This window comes from Brassica napus, chromosome A9 (genome assembly GCF_020379485.1).
Source record: "Brassica napus cultivar Da-Ae chromosome A9, Da-Ae, whole genome shotgun sequence".
Taxonomy (NCBI): domain Eukaryota; kingdom Viridiplantae; phylum Streptophyta; class Magnoliopsida; order Brassicales; family Brassicaceae; genus Brassica; species Brassica napus.
Genome location: NC_063442.1, coordinates 3,761,044 through 3,779,137, shown reverse-complemented (window position 1 = coordinate 3,779,137; position 18,094 = coordinate 3,761,044). Strand labels below are relative to the sequence as shown.

The following is an 18,094-nucleotide window of genomic DNA, read 5'->3' as shown; positions in this document are numbered from 1 at the left end:
GAATCGGTTTCGGAAGCTAAGACGAATGTTTCATTAGACTATATCTAGAATTGGTTATGTATCAAGTAATGGATATAGCTAACCATTTTAATAAATTGTAGTTGGTTGCTTTGTACCGGTTTTCTACTAGCACTACTACAATTCTATAACACACTCAATGTGTGAGCACTAAGAGGATGGAGTTTAGAGAGCTGATTTGCTTCCTAATCATTTCAGAATGCACCAAACAACTTTGAGAAGCTCCCAAAGCCTTCAGAAAGCTCTTTCAACGACTGCTAGAATTTGCTTCTAAAGGCATTTGTTAACAACTCCAACGAGTATAGCATATACAATCAATGATGCTAAACCAAACTAAAATCCGAAAACAAATACAAGAACAACACCTCTTAAATTCCTTCTATAATATATAAATTTTTTTCTTCCCATTTTTGGGTTTAGTTCCTCTAAAAACAATATGCTCAAAAGAATCATTTACAAAGGAAGCACCTGCCTTCCACTATATGTTGTATCTTTAAACCCCAAGGTCTTAAGACTTGACTCACATGTTAGAAGACTCATGTCATGACAATGTGTCACCTAGGTCTTGAGCTCGAGCTTCGTACAGTCACACCATGCAAGAACTTAGCGTACCCCAAGAAACTCAGCTTCCCATCTGAACTCCGGATCCAATCCTTGAGCAGAGGATATGCATTTGGTCCCACGCTCATCTCCTACAAAAAAAATGTTTTTAATCTTTAACAAAGGGATGGTGCTTTAAGCCAATCTCATAGAAGAAGGTTGAATTAGGATTTAGGACCATACCCCAGCGAGTTCTTGGACGGATATGACTCGGTTTCCTTCTTGTTCAAAGTGCTCAAACGCTGAAGTTGCAATCTGTTCCCATTCTTCAAGAGCTTCCAGTTGGTAAACGCTGACCCCAGCCGCACAGAACTCTTCAAAGTCCAGTTTCTTTTGCACCAGCGGTTGCATCTTCACAGAAATAAGAAAAAAAAAGGTAAGAAAAATGCAGAATACAAATGCACAATGGTACATTCATAAGAGTATGCAATATACTAAACCAATGATAATAATCATGAAGAAATACTAAAGAAAGACTAATCTTAAGATAACGGTTTATTCATGTTACTCACAATATCTACAATCATTTTCGACTATCAATCACTATTAAACCTTTATCTACCATTCATAATTGGTACACCTATAAACTTGAAAAGCAAAGATAAAATATCTATATAAGCAGAGATGTCTTACTGTGTTTAAAATGTCAGGAAGCTTTGATTCCATCATAGCATCAGTAGCATATCTTGTTAAAGCCTGCAGTTAACACTCTAAGATATGGTATTTATTTGTCTCTTTTAAAATTAAGATTTTAATTTCTTGCATTAGGAAACTATTTATTTATTCCATTTCTTCATCAGGTTTTAATGTATATATAGAGATGCAGCTTGCTTGGAAGAATCATCCAAGCTAGAAGAAAGGTTATCGATTTTCGATGAAGGATCAGCATAATGGATATAGATTCACAAACCAAAGACTGAATCGATATGCTATAGCTGAATCAAGAAATGCACACTGACCGTTGTGAAGTTGTTAAGAGATAAGCCTCCATCTTTAGGGTCTAGGAGCATGAACTGTGCCTTAAGGAACACAAGCTCCTCATCAGGTATAGCTTTGGCGAGAGCCTAAGTAAAAAAAAAGAAGAAGATCAAGATAAGAAACAGACAGCCATCAGAAACATATGTTTTCAAATGAGTAAAGAGGAATGCACTTGATACTAATATGAGGGTATCAAGAAACTACCTTGAGTGCTGATCTTCTGAAAGGCGAGGCACGAATATAGGATCTGACCAACTTGTAAACCGAGAAATCAAGAAGCAAACCAGGGTTTTCATCACGTAACCATGGATGAGCTGCAAACACACAGATCATATAATGAAGCAAAGGAAACCTACTTAATACAACCATGTTCTTGTTTCCATTTTAAGAAGAAGACACTAACCTAGAGCTTGAGCAGCTGTCATTCGTTTCCTATGATCCTTGTTCAAAAGCCTTTTCACAAAGTCTTTACCAGTAGGAGAGATTGAAGGCCAAGGCATATCCTCAAAATTAGGGTTTGCTCTAAGCACACAACGGAATATTGCAGATTCAGTTCTTCCGTAGAAAGGTCTGCTTCCACAGAGTAGTATGTAGCTTATGACACCGATGCTCCACATATCTGCTTCAGTGCTGTAAGACCTGTGGAGTACTTCTGGTGCTACATAGTATGCGCTTCCTACCACATCATTGAGCCGTTGATCTACCAAATACAAAAGACAAACTCATCACAAAAACTTTAATGTCAAAGCCAAACTTACATACAATATGCAGAATCATGTACTGCCTCTGTTTCAAATTAGATGTTCTAAAAAGTTATATTTTAATTTATATAAGGGCAAAAGAGATAAATTAATGATATAAATTGCATTGACATACATTGTTACTAAAATTTTACTCTACAATGATACTTGATATGGAACGGAGGGAGTAATAATTACCGTATCTAATGAAATCAGACAAGCCAAAGTCTATGACCTTGAGTACTGCATCCTCGTTTCTGCTGGTGAAGAGAAAGTTCTGGACACACAAAAGCAACATTTGTTTACTACAGTTGATTGAAATGTAAGCAACTTATATAGTGTAGACTGTGTACCTCTGGCTTCAGGTCACGGTGCACTACACCTTGGAGATGAAAAAATGCTGTTGCAGATAGAATCTGTACAAGAATACGTTTGGCGTCTACTTCAGGGTATTTACCACCTCTGCAGTAAAGAAATAACACAATATTTGATCTCATAACCAAAAGGAAGAACACAAAAAACAACACTAGAGGTGTACTAAGGGAACTACCTCGCCAAGATCCTGTCCAATAACTCTCCTCCTTCACACAACCTGAAAGCAAATTAGAAGGAAAGATTGAATATCTGGAGTCGACTCATTTAATAAACTCAATGTTCAAAAAATCGCTAGACGGTAATCAGACACTTTATATAGAGGATTAGAGGATTAGGCTTAGGCGCCGCCTTATAGAAAATGTTTAATCCTTTTAAGAACATTGAATGAAAACTACAGCTTAGTTACCACTCAAAAAAGAATGAAACTTCCAAATCCATACTCAATAAGATTATGAATGAAGAAGCACTTACTCCATAACTACATAGACGTTATCATTGTCCTCATACACATCATAGAACTTAACCATATGCTTATGCCCAGATAAAGCTTTCAGCAACTTCACTTCTCTACGAACATCTTCAATAGACAAAGCCGATGTCATCTGAAAAACAGTCATCATCTATCTTTATATTATCTAAAGGAACAATCTTGGTACTAAAAAAAAACCAGATCTTTCAAGATTCCGACATAATGAAGAACAGTAACAACAAGAGTCCCTACATTGGTCGGTACCACATCATTACAGTTTGAAACCTACCAAGAGAGAGAGAGAGTAAAGAGAGTAAAGACCTTAGCTTTGGAGATGATCTTGACAGCCACCGTCTGCCCCTTCATCTTCCCTTTCTTGGCCTTAGCCCAGCAAGTATGACCAAAATGCCCTCGCCCCACCTCCTTCCCCAACTCGTACTTCCCTTCCATGTTCTTCCCGAACCCGAAGTTCTTGTCCAGCCTCTCCCCTCCGACGCCGTCAACGTCCTCGCTGTCCTCCGGGATCGGCTCGTCTCTCGGCCGCGGCGGCGCGCCTCTTCTCCGCCTCAGAGCCGCCATGATCGGCTTCGCGGGGGACGGCGGCGGAAACGGCCATTTGAACTTCCGTCCCGGAGTTCTCGCCGGCGACGGAGCTACTCCCGCCGGTAAGGGGCTCTGGAACGGGCTGCTGGCGTAGGAGTTGACTTCGGAGGGGACGGGAGACTGAGGGATCGAAGCAAGCCGGGGGGTTTGCGACGGCTGCTCGACGGGGATCTCGTCGTCTTTGACGGAGGAGGTGTTCCGGCTGTAGCAGAGACCCATGGCCGTCGGATTGACTGATTGGTCAGAGTCAAAGAATCGGACGGTGAGGAGCCGATGTTGAATAGTAAGGTCGATATCAAAAAAAAAAGTTTTTTTTTTTAAATCAAAGAAAAGAAAACAAAATGTTTTTGAATTATATAAAGGGAGAAGGCGAAGAAGGTAAACACATGACCACTTTATTACTACTACAACAACCAAGAACGCGTTTTGTCATTAAATCACTTTTACTTCTCTGTTAATTTCATTTATTAGTGTGTCGTCTAATGGCTACTGGGATAATGGTCACAAAACACCAGCTTTATAATGATAAATTTTTATTTTTTGATAATTAAAACATTACAAATATTTTTTTTGTTTAAGGACTTTTTTTTAATTATCTATGTTTTGGGTGATTAAATATAAGACCAGACTTTATTTAATAGTTTAAGATGTGTATCCAGCCCATCTTAATTTGTAAATTTGATTCCAAAAAATACTTTTTAGAAAATGATTATCTAATGATAATAGTCAATGTTGAGTGTAGGGAATACAAATTCTCTTTATTGATTCCCAATGATTAAAGAGAAGTTGTTCGATTATTAAATAATCAACAAAACTATATGTTATGTATGGGATTGATAGCCTATTTCCAGATCATGTTTTCAGTCTCAAAGTAGAAATTATTTTTAATCATAATTGTTCATTCATATCGGTTTCTTAACATGTGTAAATGAAGAAATCCAATAATAACTCAACTTAAATACTAGTAAACCTTTTACTACAGATTAACTATAGTTTTTTAAAACTCTTAGCATGTTAGATATACATTTAATAAAAGCATTTGAACAATGCTTATCAATAATTTGAAATGGGCATGTGTCAGTCCATCGCTACCAATCCACCACCCTAAATTTAAATCAAATGGTCACTATCCCTTAAAACTTATTAGCAAACCGAACTTGGTGAATAAACTAGCTTTTGGACACTAGATTGACTAATTTTCTTACATAACGCTTCTACCTAAACATAGCTTAAGAGACTTTTGGACTACCGAGTTTTCCAATTAGTTTAACAATAAATAAAAATTGAAAAGACGAAGACGGTGGTTCTGATCTGTCACAGCCAGTCACCGAACATATTAAACAGAAAAAAAAGTCTCAGCCATTTGTCAGGTAACGCGAAAACGAGTTAATACGGTTACCAACTTGACTATTCTTTACACAGCCTAGTGAAAAAGACAACAAAAAGACACTTTTCATCTTTATTATAAACCGGTTCAAACCGTCTTGATACAAGTTGGTAAGATTTCAACACCTAACCGACCTGCTACTGTATATTGGTAGCAAATGGTTGCCGGTTAACTTAAAAAAGTTCTGACGACGTTTGTGGCTGTTGGTTTAATTGGTTGAGCTCAAGTGGCTAACTCAAATCATAACTAACCAGAAAAATTTAAATTCGTTGCCTTCATGAATCGTCTACTAGACGTACGGTCCGGTTTGATTTTTGACTATGGTCGATGCAGTGATCCGGTTGTGAAGGGAGCTTGTCTTACGCCGCAAGAAATATACCACTATGTTGACGTATACGTATTCTCCACTATCTTGACCGGCAAGCTGACAATGGTCTGATAAGTTGACGTTTATCTTTCCGCTAAACTCTTCAACGTTTGAATATGTTATTTCTTATTAGATTAATAACGTCCCAATCTGAAACAAACAAGTCACAGGACTTGGTCATATAGATGAATAATTTATACTTTTAGTTACAAACACATGCTAAAAATATCAACTAAAGAAACTTCCATATGTATTGTGTCTACTTTTAGTTGTGGTTTCACACTTGGTCGTGTAGTTTTTGCCAAGGATTTATAATTCAAAGAAATCAAACCAACTCAGACAATTGAATTGAAAAGTTTGATCTATAATTCAAAGTTTAATCAATTTTATCAGAAAGCTACCTACACAAAAAGATAGCATTAACTTTAATGGAAAAGAGTATAATCTGTAAATTGCCACATCAAAATAACCTAACAGGTAAAGTTCAAACTATTATGGAAAAGAGTGTCTGAAGTGATCACAACACCAACCAAATTTTAAACAATTTCAAGGTATTTAGTACTATTTTTTAATCTATCAAACAAATTGGAGGTTTAAAGAACATATAGTATCAAGATATTGTGCCTTTTTAGTAGATGATTTTGTTTGACCAGAAGGGAATGGTCGTCTATATCTTGATAGGCTAACTAGATTCGTTCAGACTACGATATGATAATAAACTAAAAGAAAAAGCAGATCAAACCTAAATAACATAGAAAGTAAATATTCTTTCACAAAGCAAAGACTCTCCAAAAATCTAACAAAAACAAAAAGAAAGATCAATGAAACAATTTGACAAGATTTTAATTAAACACACTGAGTACTCTTACCAGATGTCTATGCATGGAGATTCAGACATAAAACAGAGCAAAATAAAAGATTCCCCAAAAAGAGTCTTAAAATGATCCATGAATATAAAAAACGAACAATTTGTTTTTTCATAACGCAAATAGAAGAAGGAGAAAGTCTGAGAGGTTAAGTCGCAAAAGGATCGTTAATTATACGAACATAAAACGCTTCTGAGTATCTTTAAAATGACATTTGTAGCTCTTTCTCTCCTTTGAATTGATGAGCTCTTTGAATCGGGTTGCAGTTAACATTAGTTTAAATCAGGTTGGTCTAGCCTCACTGGTGTCTTTGACTGGCTAACCCTTCACACATATAGAAGAAAAGCACAATATTAATCTCACAGTGATGAGTTTATTATGTCTTTCTAACCTTAAAGAACACCAACATTCTTACACTTGAATCAAAAGAAAATAACTTAAGACCTGAGGCGTTTTAACAAGAGAAAATGTTACAAAATCCACCAAACTATTTATATCTACAACTAGCATGCAACATTCTGCATCCAAAACTAAACGAGCTAACCGCATATGGTTATAATAGATTGATGAAAAACTAAACGCGAAAAAAATTAAGAGGCCACAGTATAAAAAAAAAAGAATAGTGAAACTGTTCTAACACGTACCATAAAGGGAGACCGCCCAAGACAATACCGCTGCAATTAAGAGCAGAAACTGCACTTTCCACCTGAAACATTCAAAATTAATCATTTACCACTTTATTATTTTTACATAAAGGGGATTAGGGTTAAAAATTGCCTCATCAGGCCAAACAAAAATTCAACATATATAGTGGACCATGCACATTATTGCAGTGTGTATATCACATTTATTACGTAATATATATCTAGTCCGTACAGCATTCAAAAGACTAACACGTCTGTAAAATTAATTAAGTTCAACTCGAAAATTTTATTATCATAAAATGATTTAACTTTTGAATCAAGTTCATGCAGTTACTAACGTGATAATGAAAATTAATGTACGGAGAAAGCAGGCAAGAGAAAATCACCCGCTTAAATTCAACAAAAGCAATGCAGGTTTGGTGATGACAGTATCCAATAAGCCTCACATGCTGAATCTACAAGAAAATAAATATGACGTAAAATCTAAAAACACAACATAGTACGAAGTATAAACAATCTAATCTGCCTAGCCATAACCAAATATGTACCTCCCCACATGCTGTTTTAAAAAAATCTTCCAGTTCCATCTGAGTGACCTGTATGTAATACAAAAACGAAAACTAATTAAGATGAATAGAAAAGGTTCAATTTCCAGTTCCATCTGAGGAATAAGTGATTAGGTTTTTCTTTTTTTTTTTTTTTTTTTTTTTTAAAAAAAAAAAGCAACAATATTTTAGCCCTTTTTTCAAAAAAAAAAAATAAGTGATTAGGAAAATGAAAATCAAGATTACCTTCTTGTCGATATTAGTACAGTAAACAGTCTTTGCACATTTCTCACGCTCATCCTGAGACTGAAAGCAAGATTATGCAATCTCAGGAATAATAATAAGAGGAAGAGTCAAACCTAAGACTGGTTTAGATAACTTAACTAACCTTTGGAAGAAGACTCGGGTCCACAGGTGCAATAGCTGTTTTTGAAAGACGAACCTTTATAGGATAAGAACCAAACAGAGTTCCTGATAGGCTTACAGCAGACCTAGCTCCCTCTGAGACATTACTTCACTGATTAGTAAACAAAAGAAGAACATTTTAAAGTGATAAAACAGTTAAGAGTAGAAGTACCTTCATCAGCGAACTCAATGAAGGCAAGACGGAGACTAGATTTATTGTCACCGCATATACGACAATCAACAATCTTTAGACCCAAAAAATGAACAAGAAACTGTATGAGACTTGAGTTTGAAGATGATATAAAAAAAAAAGTGGCTAAAAGACGCATTACTCAAGTACCTGCCCACATGATTGAAAGAGACCAGCAAGTTGCTCCTCAGTAACCTACAAAAAGACAAAAGAGGGCTTTGGTTAGTTGTATTACACTTCCTTCTGAGAAAGTGAGTTCTTGAAGATAGCAATTCTTTTCTTAGACCTGTTGATCAATGTCTAAGACATGGACAGTTCTCCTGATTACTTCTTCCTTCTGAGCCAGGCTTGTTTTGTTGCTCATCCTTGGCTTCCATTGGCCAAAATTCATTCTCTGCATTAAAAGGACAAAACTATTATATATAGGTCACATGTTGGTCATAAGTATAGCTGGATACCCCTATTTTCTAAAAACTATTATATATAGGTCACATGTTCTTCAAATTATCAGATTTTTTTTTATTAAGATTGAATTAAATATTTATGGTCCTCTAAATTAATTCTAGATCCAGCATTGCAAACACAGATCATGATTTTCATATTACATTTCTCATCAATCTAAGAATGATAAACAAAAACATGTTATATAACTCACAAGATGCAAACATTGACAAGACATTTTCATGAAACATAATAAATCCAGCAAATATAGGCCATAACTCAGAGAATAATGTAAAAAATGATATACATAATACATACCCTTGTATCGAAAAGGTCATTGTCCTCAGCAGAGAAAGCTTGCATTGCGAAACTGTTGGTAAACCATAAGCTATTCTCCACAAACACGGGGAGGGTTGGAGCAAGGGGCTGTGGAACATACTCCTTAGCCATCGGATTAAGTTTAGAAAACTTAACACCCATATGACTTATCTCACTCTTGAGAGCCCCTTCATTTTCCTTTGTTGAGTTTGGTGTCTCAACAGAAGAGTTGGATTCAGGGTTCTGATCACCAGGAGATGGCGGCATCATCGTAGCTGCTAATGAAGCAGTGTTGTTGTCTAGATTTTGATCACAAGAGTCCACTTTCACATCAGCATTTTCTGGGACAGCCATGATCAATCACACCAAAGGATGAATCTGTATCGCAAAAAATCTGACTGAAAAAAAGTTCGAAGTAGAATAAAGGGAATATGAAGCTCTTTTTCTTAAATGAAAAAAAAAATTGATTACCAAAAAAAAAACAATAAATTCCAGTCAAGAAAATATACAGATGCAATAAATTATTATTAATTAATTTGGTCATTTGTCAATACCATTTCTTAATTATTAATGATGTTGGTCATTAGTCAACACCATTTCTTCATTGTTCTTGTTATATTAGTCTATATCAAATTTTATTACTAATGAAATTTAATTTAATTTCCTAAACAAAATTCTGAAAAAAAAATTACCCTTTTTCTGCCAACATATTTCACTATTTTCTTTTACTTTGGCAATGAATTAATTTTAACCTTTAATTTCTTGCATATTGGTTTAGAAGAAATTATTACATAACTTAATATTTAATATTTTTAGTTTCGTTTAGCTAAAATTTGAGTGTTATATTGTAGAATAAAATCAACCCTTTTTATTACTTTTTATTTTATTTTAAGGTATTAAGTGGTTATGAAGAACTTATAAAAAAATTTACCATCGATTTTACTAAAAAATTATTAATAATATTATACCAAAAAACCGAACTTGAGTCTCAAATATTATTTACTAATAACTATGTAAATTTATAGAGATAAATCTATAAAATATTTTAAGATAGTTCAAATAAAATTATAAATCTTGGATATTCATAAATCAAATATTTTTTTACTATATAATAATATATAATAGATCACAATTACTATATTTGACTAAGAGCATCATATTCATACGAGAATTAGTCATGAACATTACATTAATAGGTTAATAAAGTAATTTGACATATATTTTATTATGTAAATAATATAATTATTAAGTAATGGAAAACTTTGGATACTGAATATTGTAAATATATAAAATTATTTTTATAGTGATAGTAGATGAATTAATATATTTTCATATATAAATATTAGAAAATTTAATATTTTTAGGCTAATATAAAATATATCTTTTTGAACCAAACGTCATATATATTATCGTTTAGAATATTAAAAAAACTGAATATATTATAGGCAAATTATTTTTTTAAAAGAAATCAGATATAGTTAAGTAAGATTTGGTTTTCTTTATATGTAAAAATCATCTTTGTAACATTACATATATTATGCATTTTTTTATTCAACACTTTAATTAATAAATAAATATATTTTATTGAAAGACAACCCTAACAAATTATTAAATTGATTGATTATCACCATTTAAGTATGTTAGCCTAATGATCTGAATATTGACACTCACTTATATATCCTTTGATGTCTCTTTAATATCCGATGAAAAGTTAAAACATTTCAAAAGAATAATTTAAAATTCAAATCTTATAATTCTCCAAAAAATTCTCACTCGTTTAAGAAAAGTCAGAGGAAAATCGAAAGTCTAACTTCATGACAAACATTAACACCCTAATTTCTGAACTTACTGAAAAATCAACTAATGTCGAAGTTTGAGAAAAGGTATTAAGAGTGTGGCAAACAACAAGCCCGCTAAATCTAAAAGAGAAGCACCTTATTTTTGCTGACCCAAATGTAAGTTCTACGTAATATTTATTTAATTTTTTTCTTTGGTTTATTGTACAAGAAATTTTAATTACTTTCCCTTTAAATTAAGGTTGTAGAATTGAATTAAAACTTCCTCATAATTAACTGGACAAGCACTATTTCAGCTTTTTGATGAAGATAAATGGAAAATATTCCGACGATTTGAAGCTAAACCTTGCGATGGATCGAGAAAGAATACTCCCCACCAATTTCACATCAACACTTATCCAATCGGTATGTATTATCACTTAGTTTATAAAGAATAAATATGTAATGAATTCTTACCAAATTTAATATCCTACTATTGCTCGAATTTTGTAGATTTGGTTGGATGAGTTACTATCTTTGGATATTTAAGACATTTTGTGAATTATCCTTATGATGAGATATTTGGAAAATATGTGTGAAATTAATTTAAAGTTGATGGACGAAAGGTTATTTCATTTACTTAATAGGACACTGAAATATTAAATTTTAAATTATAAATAGTCTTCTATGTATGTCACCAATATTACTGTTTAGTGGATGTAAATTGGAATGTAAAACTTCTGGAGAGATTTTCCGAGATTTGGATATGAGGAATTGGAAACTGTCTAAATTCATTAAAATATTTCTAACTTAGCTTTTCTAGCGAGTCAATAACATGGAATTAGGTAATTTAAATATTTTAATATTAATGAATTTATTTTTGGATATGAAATAACCGATTTGCATTGTTTACAACTATTTAGGAAAATTAAAAATAACAAACGAAGAACAATGTGTCAAATTCATTTTCGATTCAACATGGATTTAATAGTGTTATATTATCATATTTGCATCAATGTTCAGACTTATCTTAGTGGAAATGATCGTCCACTTTAAACACTATAAATGCTTTATTAATACATATTTATTTTTTATTATTGGATAACTAATAACGTCCCAATCAGAAACAAACAAGTCACAGAACTTTGGTCATATATATGGATATAATATATACTTTTAGTTACAAACACATGCTAAAAATATCAACTAGAGAAATTTCCATATGTACTGAGTCTAATTAAGGTTGTGGTCTATACAGAAAGCTACCTACACAAAATATAGCATTTAAATTTAAATATTATTGTGATGAAAAAGAATACAATCTGTAAATTACCACATCAAAAGAACCTAACAAGTAAAGTTCAAGATAATTGTGGAAAAGAGTGTCTGAAATGATCACAACACCAACCAACACTTTAGATTCTTAAACTATTGAATAAATTAAGTATTTAGGATTTCCTAATTTATAAAGCAAATTGTAGGTTTAGTGAATATAGTATATCAAGATATAGGGCCTTTTTAGTAGATGGTTTTGTTTGACCATGACGGTCGCCTATATCTTGGCAAGCTAACTAGATTCTTTCAGACAATGATATGATTATAAACTAAAAAAAAAACAGATCAAACCTAAATGACATAGAAAATAAATATTCTTTTACAAAGCAAAGACTCTCCTAAAATCTAACAGAAACAACAAGAAAGATTAATGAAACAATTTGACAAGATTTTAAAACAAATAAAACACTGACTAAGCTTACCAGATGACTATGCATGGAGATTCAGACAAAAGATAGAGCAAAATAAAAGATTTCCCTCAAAAGAGTCTTAAAATGATCCATGAATATATAAAAAAAAACCCGAACAATTTGGTCCATAACGCAAATAGAAGAAGGAGAAAGTCTGAGAGGTTAAGTCACAAAAGGATCGTTAATTATAAGAACATAAAACGCTTCTGAGTATCTTTAAAATGACATTTGATAGCTCTTTCTCTCCTTTGAATTGATGAGCTCTTTGAATCGGTTTGCAGTTAACATTGGTTTAAATTAGGTTGGTCTAGCCTCACTGGTGTCTTTGACTGGCTTACCCTTCACACATATAGAAGAAAAGCAAAATATTAATCTCACAGTGATGAGTTTATTATGTCTTGCTAACCTTAAAGAACACCAACATTCTTACACTTGAATCAAAAGAAAATAACTTAAGACCTGAGGCGTCTTAACAAGAGAAAGTGTTACAAAATCCATCAAACTATTTATATCTACAACTAGCATGAAACATTCTGCATCCAAAACTAAACGAGCTAATCGCAAATGGTTATAATAGATTGATGAAAAACACGAGAAGAATCAAAAGAGGCCACAGTATAAAAGAAAAGAATAGTGAAACTGTTGTAACACGTACCATAAAGGGAGACCGCCCAAGACAATACCGCTGCAATTAAGAGCAGAAACTGCACTTTCCACCTGAAACATTCAAAATTAATCATTTACCACTTTATTATTTTTACATAAAGGGGATTAGGGTTAAAAATTGCCTCATCAGGCCAAACAAAAATTCAACATATATAGTGGACCATGCACATTATTGCAGTGTGTATATCACATTTATTACGTAATATATATCTAGTCCGTACAGCATTCAAAAGACTAACACGTCTGTAAAATTAATTAAGTTCAACTCGAAAATTTTATTATCATAAAATGATTTAACTTTTGAATCAAGTTCATGCAGTTACTAACGTGATAATGAAAATTAATGTACGGAGAAAGCAGGCAAAAGAAAATCACCCGCTTAAATTCAACAAAAGCAATGCAGGTTTGGTGATGACAGTATCCAATAAGCCTCACATGCTGAATCTACAAGAAAATAAATATGACGTAAAATCTAAAAACACAACATAGTACGAAGTATAAACAATCTAATCTGCCTAGCCATAACCAAATATGTACCTCCCCACATGCTGTTTTAAAGAAATCTTCCAGTTCCATCTGAGTGACCTGCATGTAATACAAAAACGAAATCTAATTAAGATGAATAGAAAAGGTTCAATTTCCAGTTCCATCTGAGGAAAAAGTGATTAGGAAAATGAAAATCAAGATTACCTTCTTGTCGATATTAGTACAGTAAACAGTCTTTGCACATTTCTCACGCTCATCCTGAGACTGAAAGCAACATTATGCATTCTCAGGAATAGATAAGAGGAAGAGTCAAACCCAAGACTGGTTTAGATATGATTATATAACTCAACTTACCATTGGAAGAAGACTCGGGTCCACAGGTGCAATAGCTGTTTTTGAAAGACGAACCTTTATAGGATAAGAACCAAACAGAGTTCCTGATAGGCTTACAGCAGACCTAGCTCCCTCTGAGACATTACTTCACTGATTAGTAAACAAAAGAAGAACATTTTAAAGTGATAAAACAGTTAAGAGTAGAAGTACCTTCATCAGTGAACTCAATGAAGGCAAGACGGCGACTTGATCTATTGTCACCGCATATACGACAATCAACAATCTTTAGACCCAAAAAATGAACAAGAAACTGTATGAGACTTGAGTTTGAAGATGATATAAAAAAAAAAGTGGCTAAAAGACGCATTACTCAAGTACCTGCCCACATGATTGAAAGAGACCAGCAAGTTGCTCCTCAGTAACCTACAAAAAGACAAAAGAGGGCTTTGGTTAGTTGTATTACACTTCCTTCTGAGAAAGTGAGTTCTTGAAGATAGCAATTCTTTTTTTAGACCTGCTGATCAATGTCTAAGACATGGACAGTTCTCCTGATTACTTCTTCCTTCTGAGCCAGGCTTGTTTTCTTGCTCATCCTTTGCTTCCATTGGCCAAAGTTCATTCTCTGCATTAAAAGGACAAAACTATTATATATATATTTTTTTTTAGTATAGGTCACACATGTTGGTTATAAGTATAGCTGGATACCCCTATTTTCTAAAAACTATTATATATAGGTCACATGTTCTTCAAATTATCAGATTTTTTTTTATTAAGATTGAATTAAATATTTATGGTCCTCTAAATTAATTCTAGATCCCGCATTGCAAACACAGATCATGATTTTCATATTACATTTCTCATCAATCTAAGAAATGATAAACAAAAAAAATGTTATATAATTCACAAGATGTAAACATTGACAAGATATTTTCATGAAACATAATAAATCCAGCACATATAGACCATAACTCAGAGAATAATGTAAAAAATGATATACATAATACATACCCTTGTATCGAAAAGGTCATTGTCCTCAGCAGAAACAGCTTGCATTGCGAAACTGTTGGTAAACCATAAGCTATTCTCCACAAACACAGGTTGCATTGCGAAACTGTTGGTAAACCATAAGCTATTCTCCACAAACACAGGGAGGGTTGGAGCAAGTGGCTGTGGAACATACTCCCTAGCCATCGGATTTAGTTTAGAAAACTTAACATCCATCTGAGTTATCTCTCTCTTGAGATCTCCTTCACTGCCTTTTGTTGAGTTTGGTATCTCAACAGAAGAGTTGGATTCAGGGTTCTGATCATCAGTAGATGGCGGCATCATCGTAGTTGCTAATGAAGCAGTGTTGTTGTCTAGATTTTGTTCAGAAGAGTCCACTTTCACATCAGCATTTTCCGGGACAGCCATGGTCATTCACACCAAAGGATGAATTATCTGTATCGCAACAAATCTGACCGAAGAAAAGTTTGAAGTAGAATAGAGGAATATGAAGCTCTTTTTGGTTAAATGAAAACAATAAATTGATTACCAAAAAAAATAAACAAGAAATTCCAGTCAAGAAAATATACAGATGCAATAAATTATTCTTAATTAGTTTGGCATTTGTCAATATCATTTCTTCATTATTAATTATGTTGGTCATAGTCAACACCATTTCTTCATTGGTCTTGTTATATTGTTTATATCAAATTTTCTTACTAATGAAATATAATTTTATTTCCTAAACAAGATTCTGAAAAAAAAATTACTCTTTTTCTGTCAACATATTTCACTATTTTTTTCGGCGATGAATTAATTTTAACCGTTTCTTTCATATTGGTTTAGAAGAAATTATTACATAATTTAATATTTAATATTTTTAGTTTCTTTTATCTAAAATATAAGTGTTTTTTTTAGAAGAAAATTAAGCTGTTTTATTATTTTATATTTTATATTTTATATTTTATATTCAGGTATTAAGCAGTTAGGAAGAAATTGTAAAAACGTTTACCATCAATTTGACTAAAAAATTATTAATAATATTATACCATAAAATTGGATTTGAGTCTCAAATATGATTTACTGATAACTGTGTAAATTTATAAAGATAAAATTTTAAAAATATTTTAACATAGTTCAAAAAAATTATAAAGCTTGGATATTCATAAAACAATATTTGTTACTATATAATAATACTATATTTGACTAGGAGCGTCATTTTCATACGAGCATTAGGTCATGTACATTGCATTAATAGGTTAACAAAGTAATTTGACCTATATTTGATTATGTAAATAATATATTATCAAGTAGTGCAAATCTTTGGATACTGTATATTGTAAAAATATAATATTATTTCTATAGTGATGGTAGATGAATTAATGTATTTTCATATATATTAGAAGATTTAATAAAATTTTAGACTAATATAAAAGATATACTTTGTTTGAACCAAACATCATATATTATCGTTTAGAATACAACAAAAACTGAATATATTCTAGGCAAATTAATTCTTTTACAAAATCTGATATGTTAAGTAAGATTTGGTTTTCATTATATGTAAAAATCATATTTTTAATATTGCATATATTATGTAATTATTTTAAATATTAAACACTATAATTATTAAATATATTTTTATTGAACGACAACACACTAACAAATTATCAAATTATATCAAATTTCTTGTTTATCACCATTTAAGTATGTTAACCTAATGATCTGAAGATTGACACTCACTTGTAATATCCTTTGATGTCTCTTTATATCGATGAAAAATTAAAACATTTCAAAAGAACAATCTTATAATTTTCCAATACTTTCGCACTCATCCAAGAAAAGTCAGAGGAAAACCGAAACTCTAACCTAAATTCATGGCAAACATTGACACCCTAATTTCTGAACTTACTGAAGAATCAACTAATGTCAAAGTTTGAGAAAAAATATTAAGAGTATGGCAAACAAGTCCGCTAAATCTGAAAGAAAAGCATCTTATTATTGCAGACCCAAATGTAAGTTCTATGTAATATTTATTCAATTTTTTATCTTTGGTTTATTGGATACGATTTTTTTTTTACTTTCCCTTTAAAACTAGGGTTGTAGAATTGAAATAATACTTCCTCGTCATTTACTGGACAAGCACTACTTCAACTTTTTTATGAAGATGAATAGAAAATATCCAACGATTGAATTTAAACCTTGCGAAGCATGGAGAATAAATAACCCCCACCAATTCCACATCAATTTAGTCAAACGCAGTCAAGTATTTTATGTTTTTACACTTACTGAAGATCCAATTTTTGATTGGATTCAGTTCAAACGAGTTCTCCAAAAAAATGTTGACAACACTTATCAAATCAGTATGTATAATCATTTAGTTTATAAAGAATAAATATGTAATGCATTCGTTACCAAATTTAATATCTTACTATTGCTCGAGTTTTGTAGAATTGGTTGGATGGGTTACTTCCTTTAGATATTTAAGACATTCTGTGAATGATTCTTATGATGAGATATTAGGAGAACATGTGTGTAAAATCAATTTTAAGTTGATGGACGAAAGGTAATTTCATTTACTTAATAAGATACTCAAATATTAAATTTAAAATTTAAAATAATCTTCTATGTATGTCACCAACATTACTATTTAGTAGATATGAGTTGGAATGTGAAGCTTCTAAAAAGATAGCCCGAGATTTGGATATGAAGAGTAGGAGACTCTAAATTCATTAAAACATTTCCATCTTTGCGTTTATGGCAAGTTAATTACATGGAACTAGGTAATTTTAAGTATTTTATATTAATGACTTTATTTTTGCTATGCAATAATCGATTTGCATTGTTGACAAACAATTTAGAAAAAGTCAAGATTACAAAGAATGTGCCAAATTCATTTTCTATCCAACATGCGTTTAATAATTTTGTATTATCATGTTTGTATTAATGCTTAGGCTTATCTTAGTGGAAATGATGGTCCACTTTAAACCCTATAAATGCTTTATTAATACATATCTATTTTTATTATTGGATAACTAATAAGGTCCCAATGAATAATATATACTTTTAGTTACAAACACATGCTAAAAATATCAACTAGAAAATCTTCCATATGTATTGAGTGTCTTGAGTCTACTTTTAGTTGTGGTCAATACAGAA

The 18,094-nt window shown here is 32.1% G+C and overlaps 3 protein-coding genes across 4 annotated transcripts; all 3 read right to left on the bottom strand.

Moving 5' to 3' along the window:
* Positions 1–281: 281 nt before the first annotated feature.
* Positions 282–4,115, bottom strand: LOC106366009 (CDPK-related kinase 4). 2 transcript variants are annotated; one of them, XR_007316119.1, is made up of 11 exons: positions 3,502–4,115; positions 3,183–3,313; positions 2,887–2,928; positions 2,690–2,798; positions 2,535–2,613; positions 2,000–2,296; positions 1,801–1,910; positions 1,578–1,682; positions 1,252–1,328; positions 802–969; positions 282–710 (listed from the first exon to the last, which is right to left on the bottom strand). XR_007316119.1 is itself a non-coding variant. In XM_048739418.1 (11 exons), exons 1-11 carry the CDS (start codon positions 4,000–4,002, stop codon positions 573–575), a joined length of 1,743 nt encoding a protein of 580 aa, XP_048595375.1. In that variant the 5' UTR covers positions 4,003–4,114; the 3' UTR covers positions 282–572. The 2 variants fall into 2 exon arrangements, 1 of the variants encoding a protein (XP_048595375.1); XM_048739418.1 differs by having other exon boundaries at positions 1,252–1,314; positions 3,502–4,114.
* Positions 4,116–6,675: 2,560 nt separating this feature from the next.
* LOC106362675 (polyadenylate-binding protein-interacting protein 13-like) lies at positions 6,676–9,766 on the bottom strand. Its single transcript, XM_013802539.3, has 10 exons — positions 8,947–9,766; positions 8,474–8,581; positions 8,338–8,382; positions 8,170–8,242; positions 7,981–8,093; positions 7,839–7,898; positions 7,596–7,643; positions 7,434–7,502; positions 7,048–7,109; positions 6,676–6,727 (listed from the first exon to the last, which is right to left on the bottom strand). Exons 1-10 carry the CDS (start codon positions 9,298–9,300, stop codon positions 6,676–6,678), a joined length of 984 nt encoding a protein of 327 aa, XP_013657993.2. The 5' UTR covers positions 9,301–9,766.
* Positions 9,767–9,849: 83 nt separating this feature from the next.
* On the bottom strand, positions 9,850–18,087 carry LOC106362674 (polyadenylate-binding protein-interacting protein 13-like). The gene is made up of 10 exons (XM_048739420.1): positions 14,960–18,087; positions 14,466–14,573; positions 14,330–14,374; positions 14,162–14,234; positions 13,973–14,085; positions 13,823–13,882; positions 13,670–13,717; positions 13,508–13,576; positions 13,122–13,183; positions 9,850–12,805 (listed from the first exon to the last, which is right to left on the bottom strand). Exons 1-10 carry the CDS (start codon positions 15,368–15,370, stop codon positions 12,748–12,750), a joined length of 1,047 nt encoding a protein of 348 aa, XP_048595377.1. The 5' UTR covers positions 15,371–18,087; the 3' UTR covers positions 9,850–12,747.
* Between the last annotated feature and the right edge of the window lie 7 nt (positions 18,088–18,094).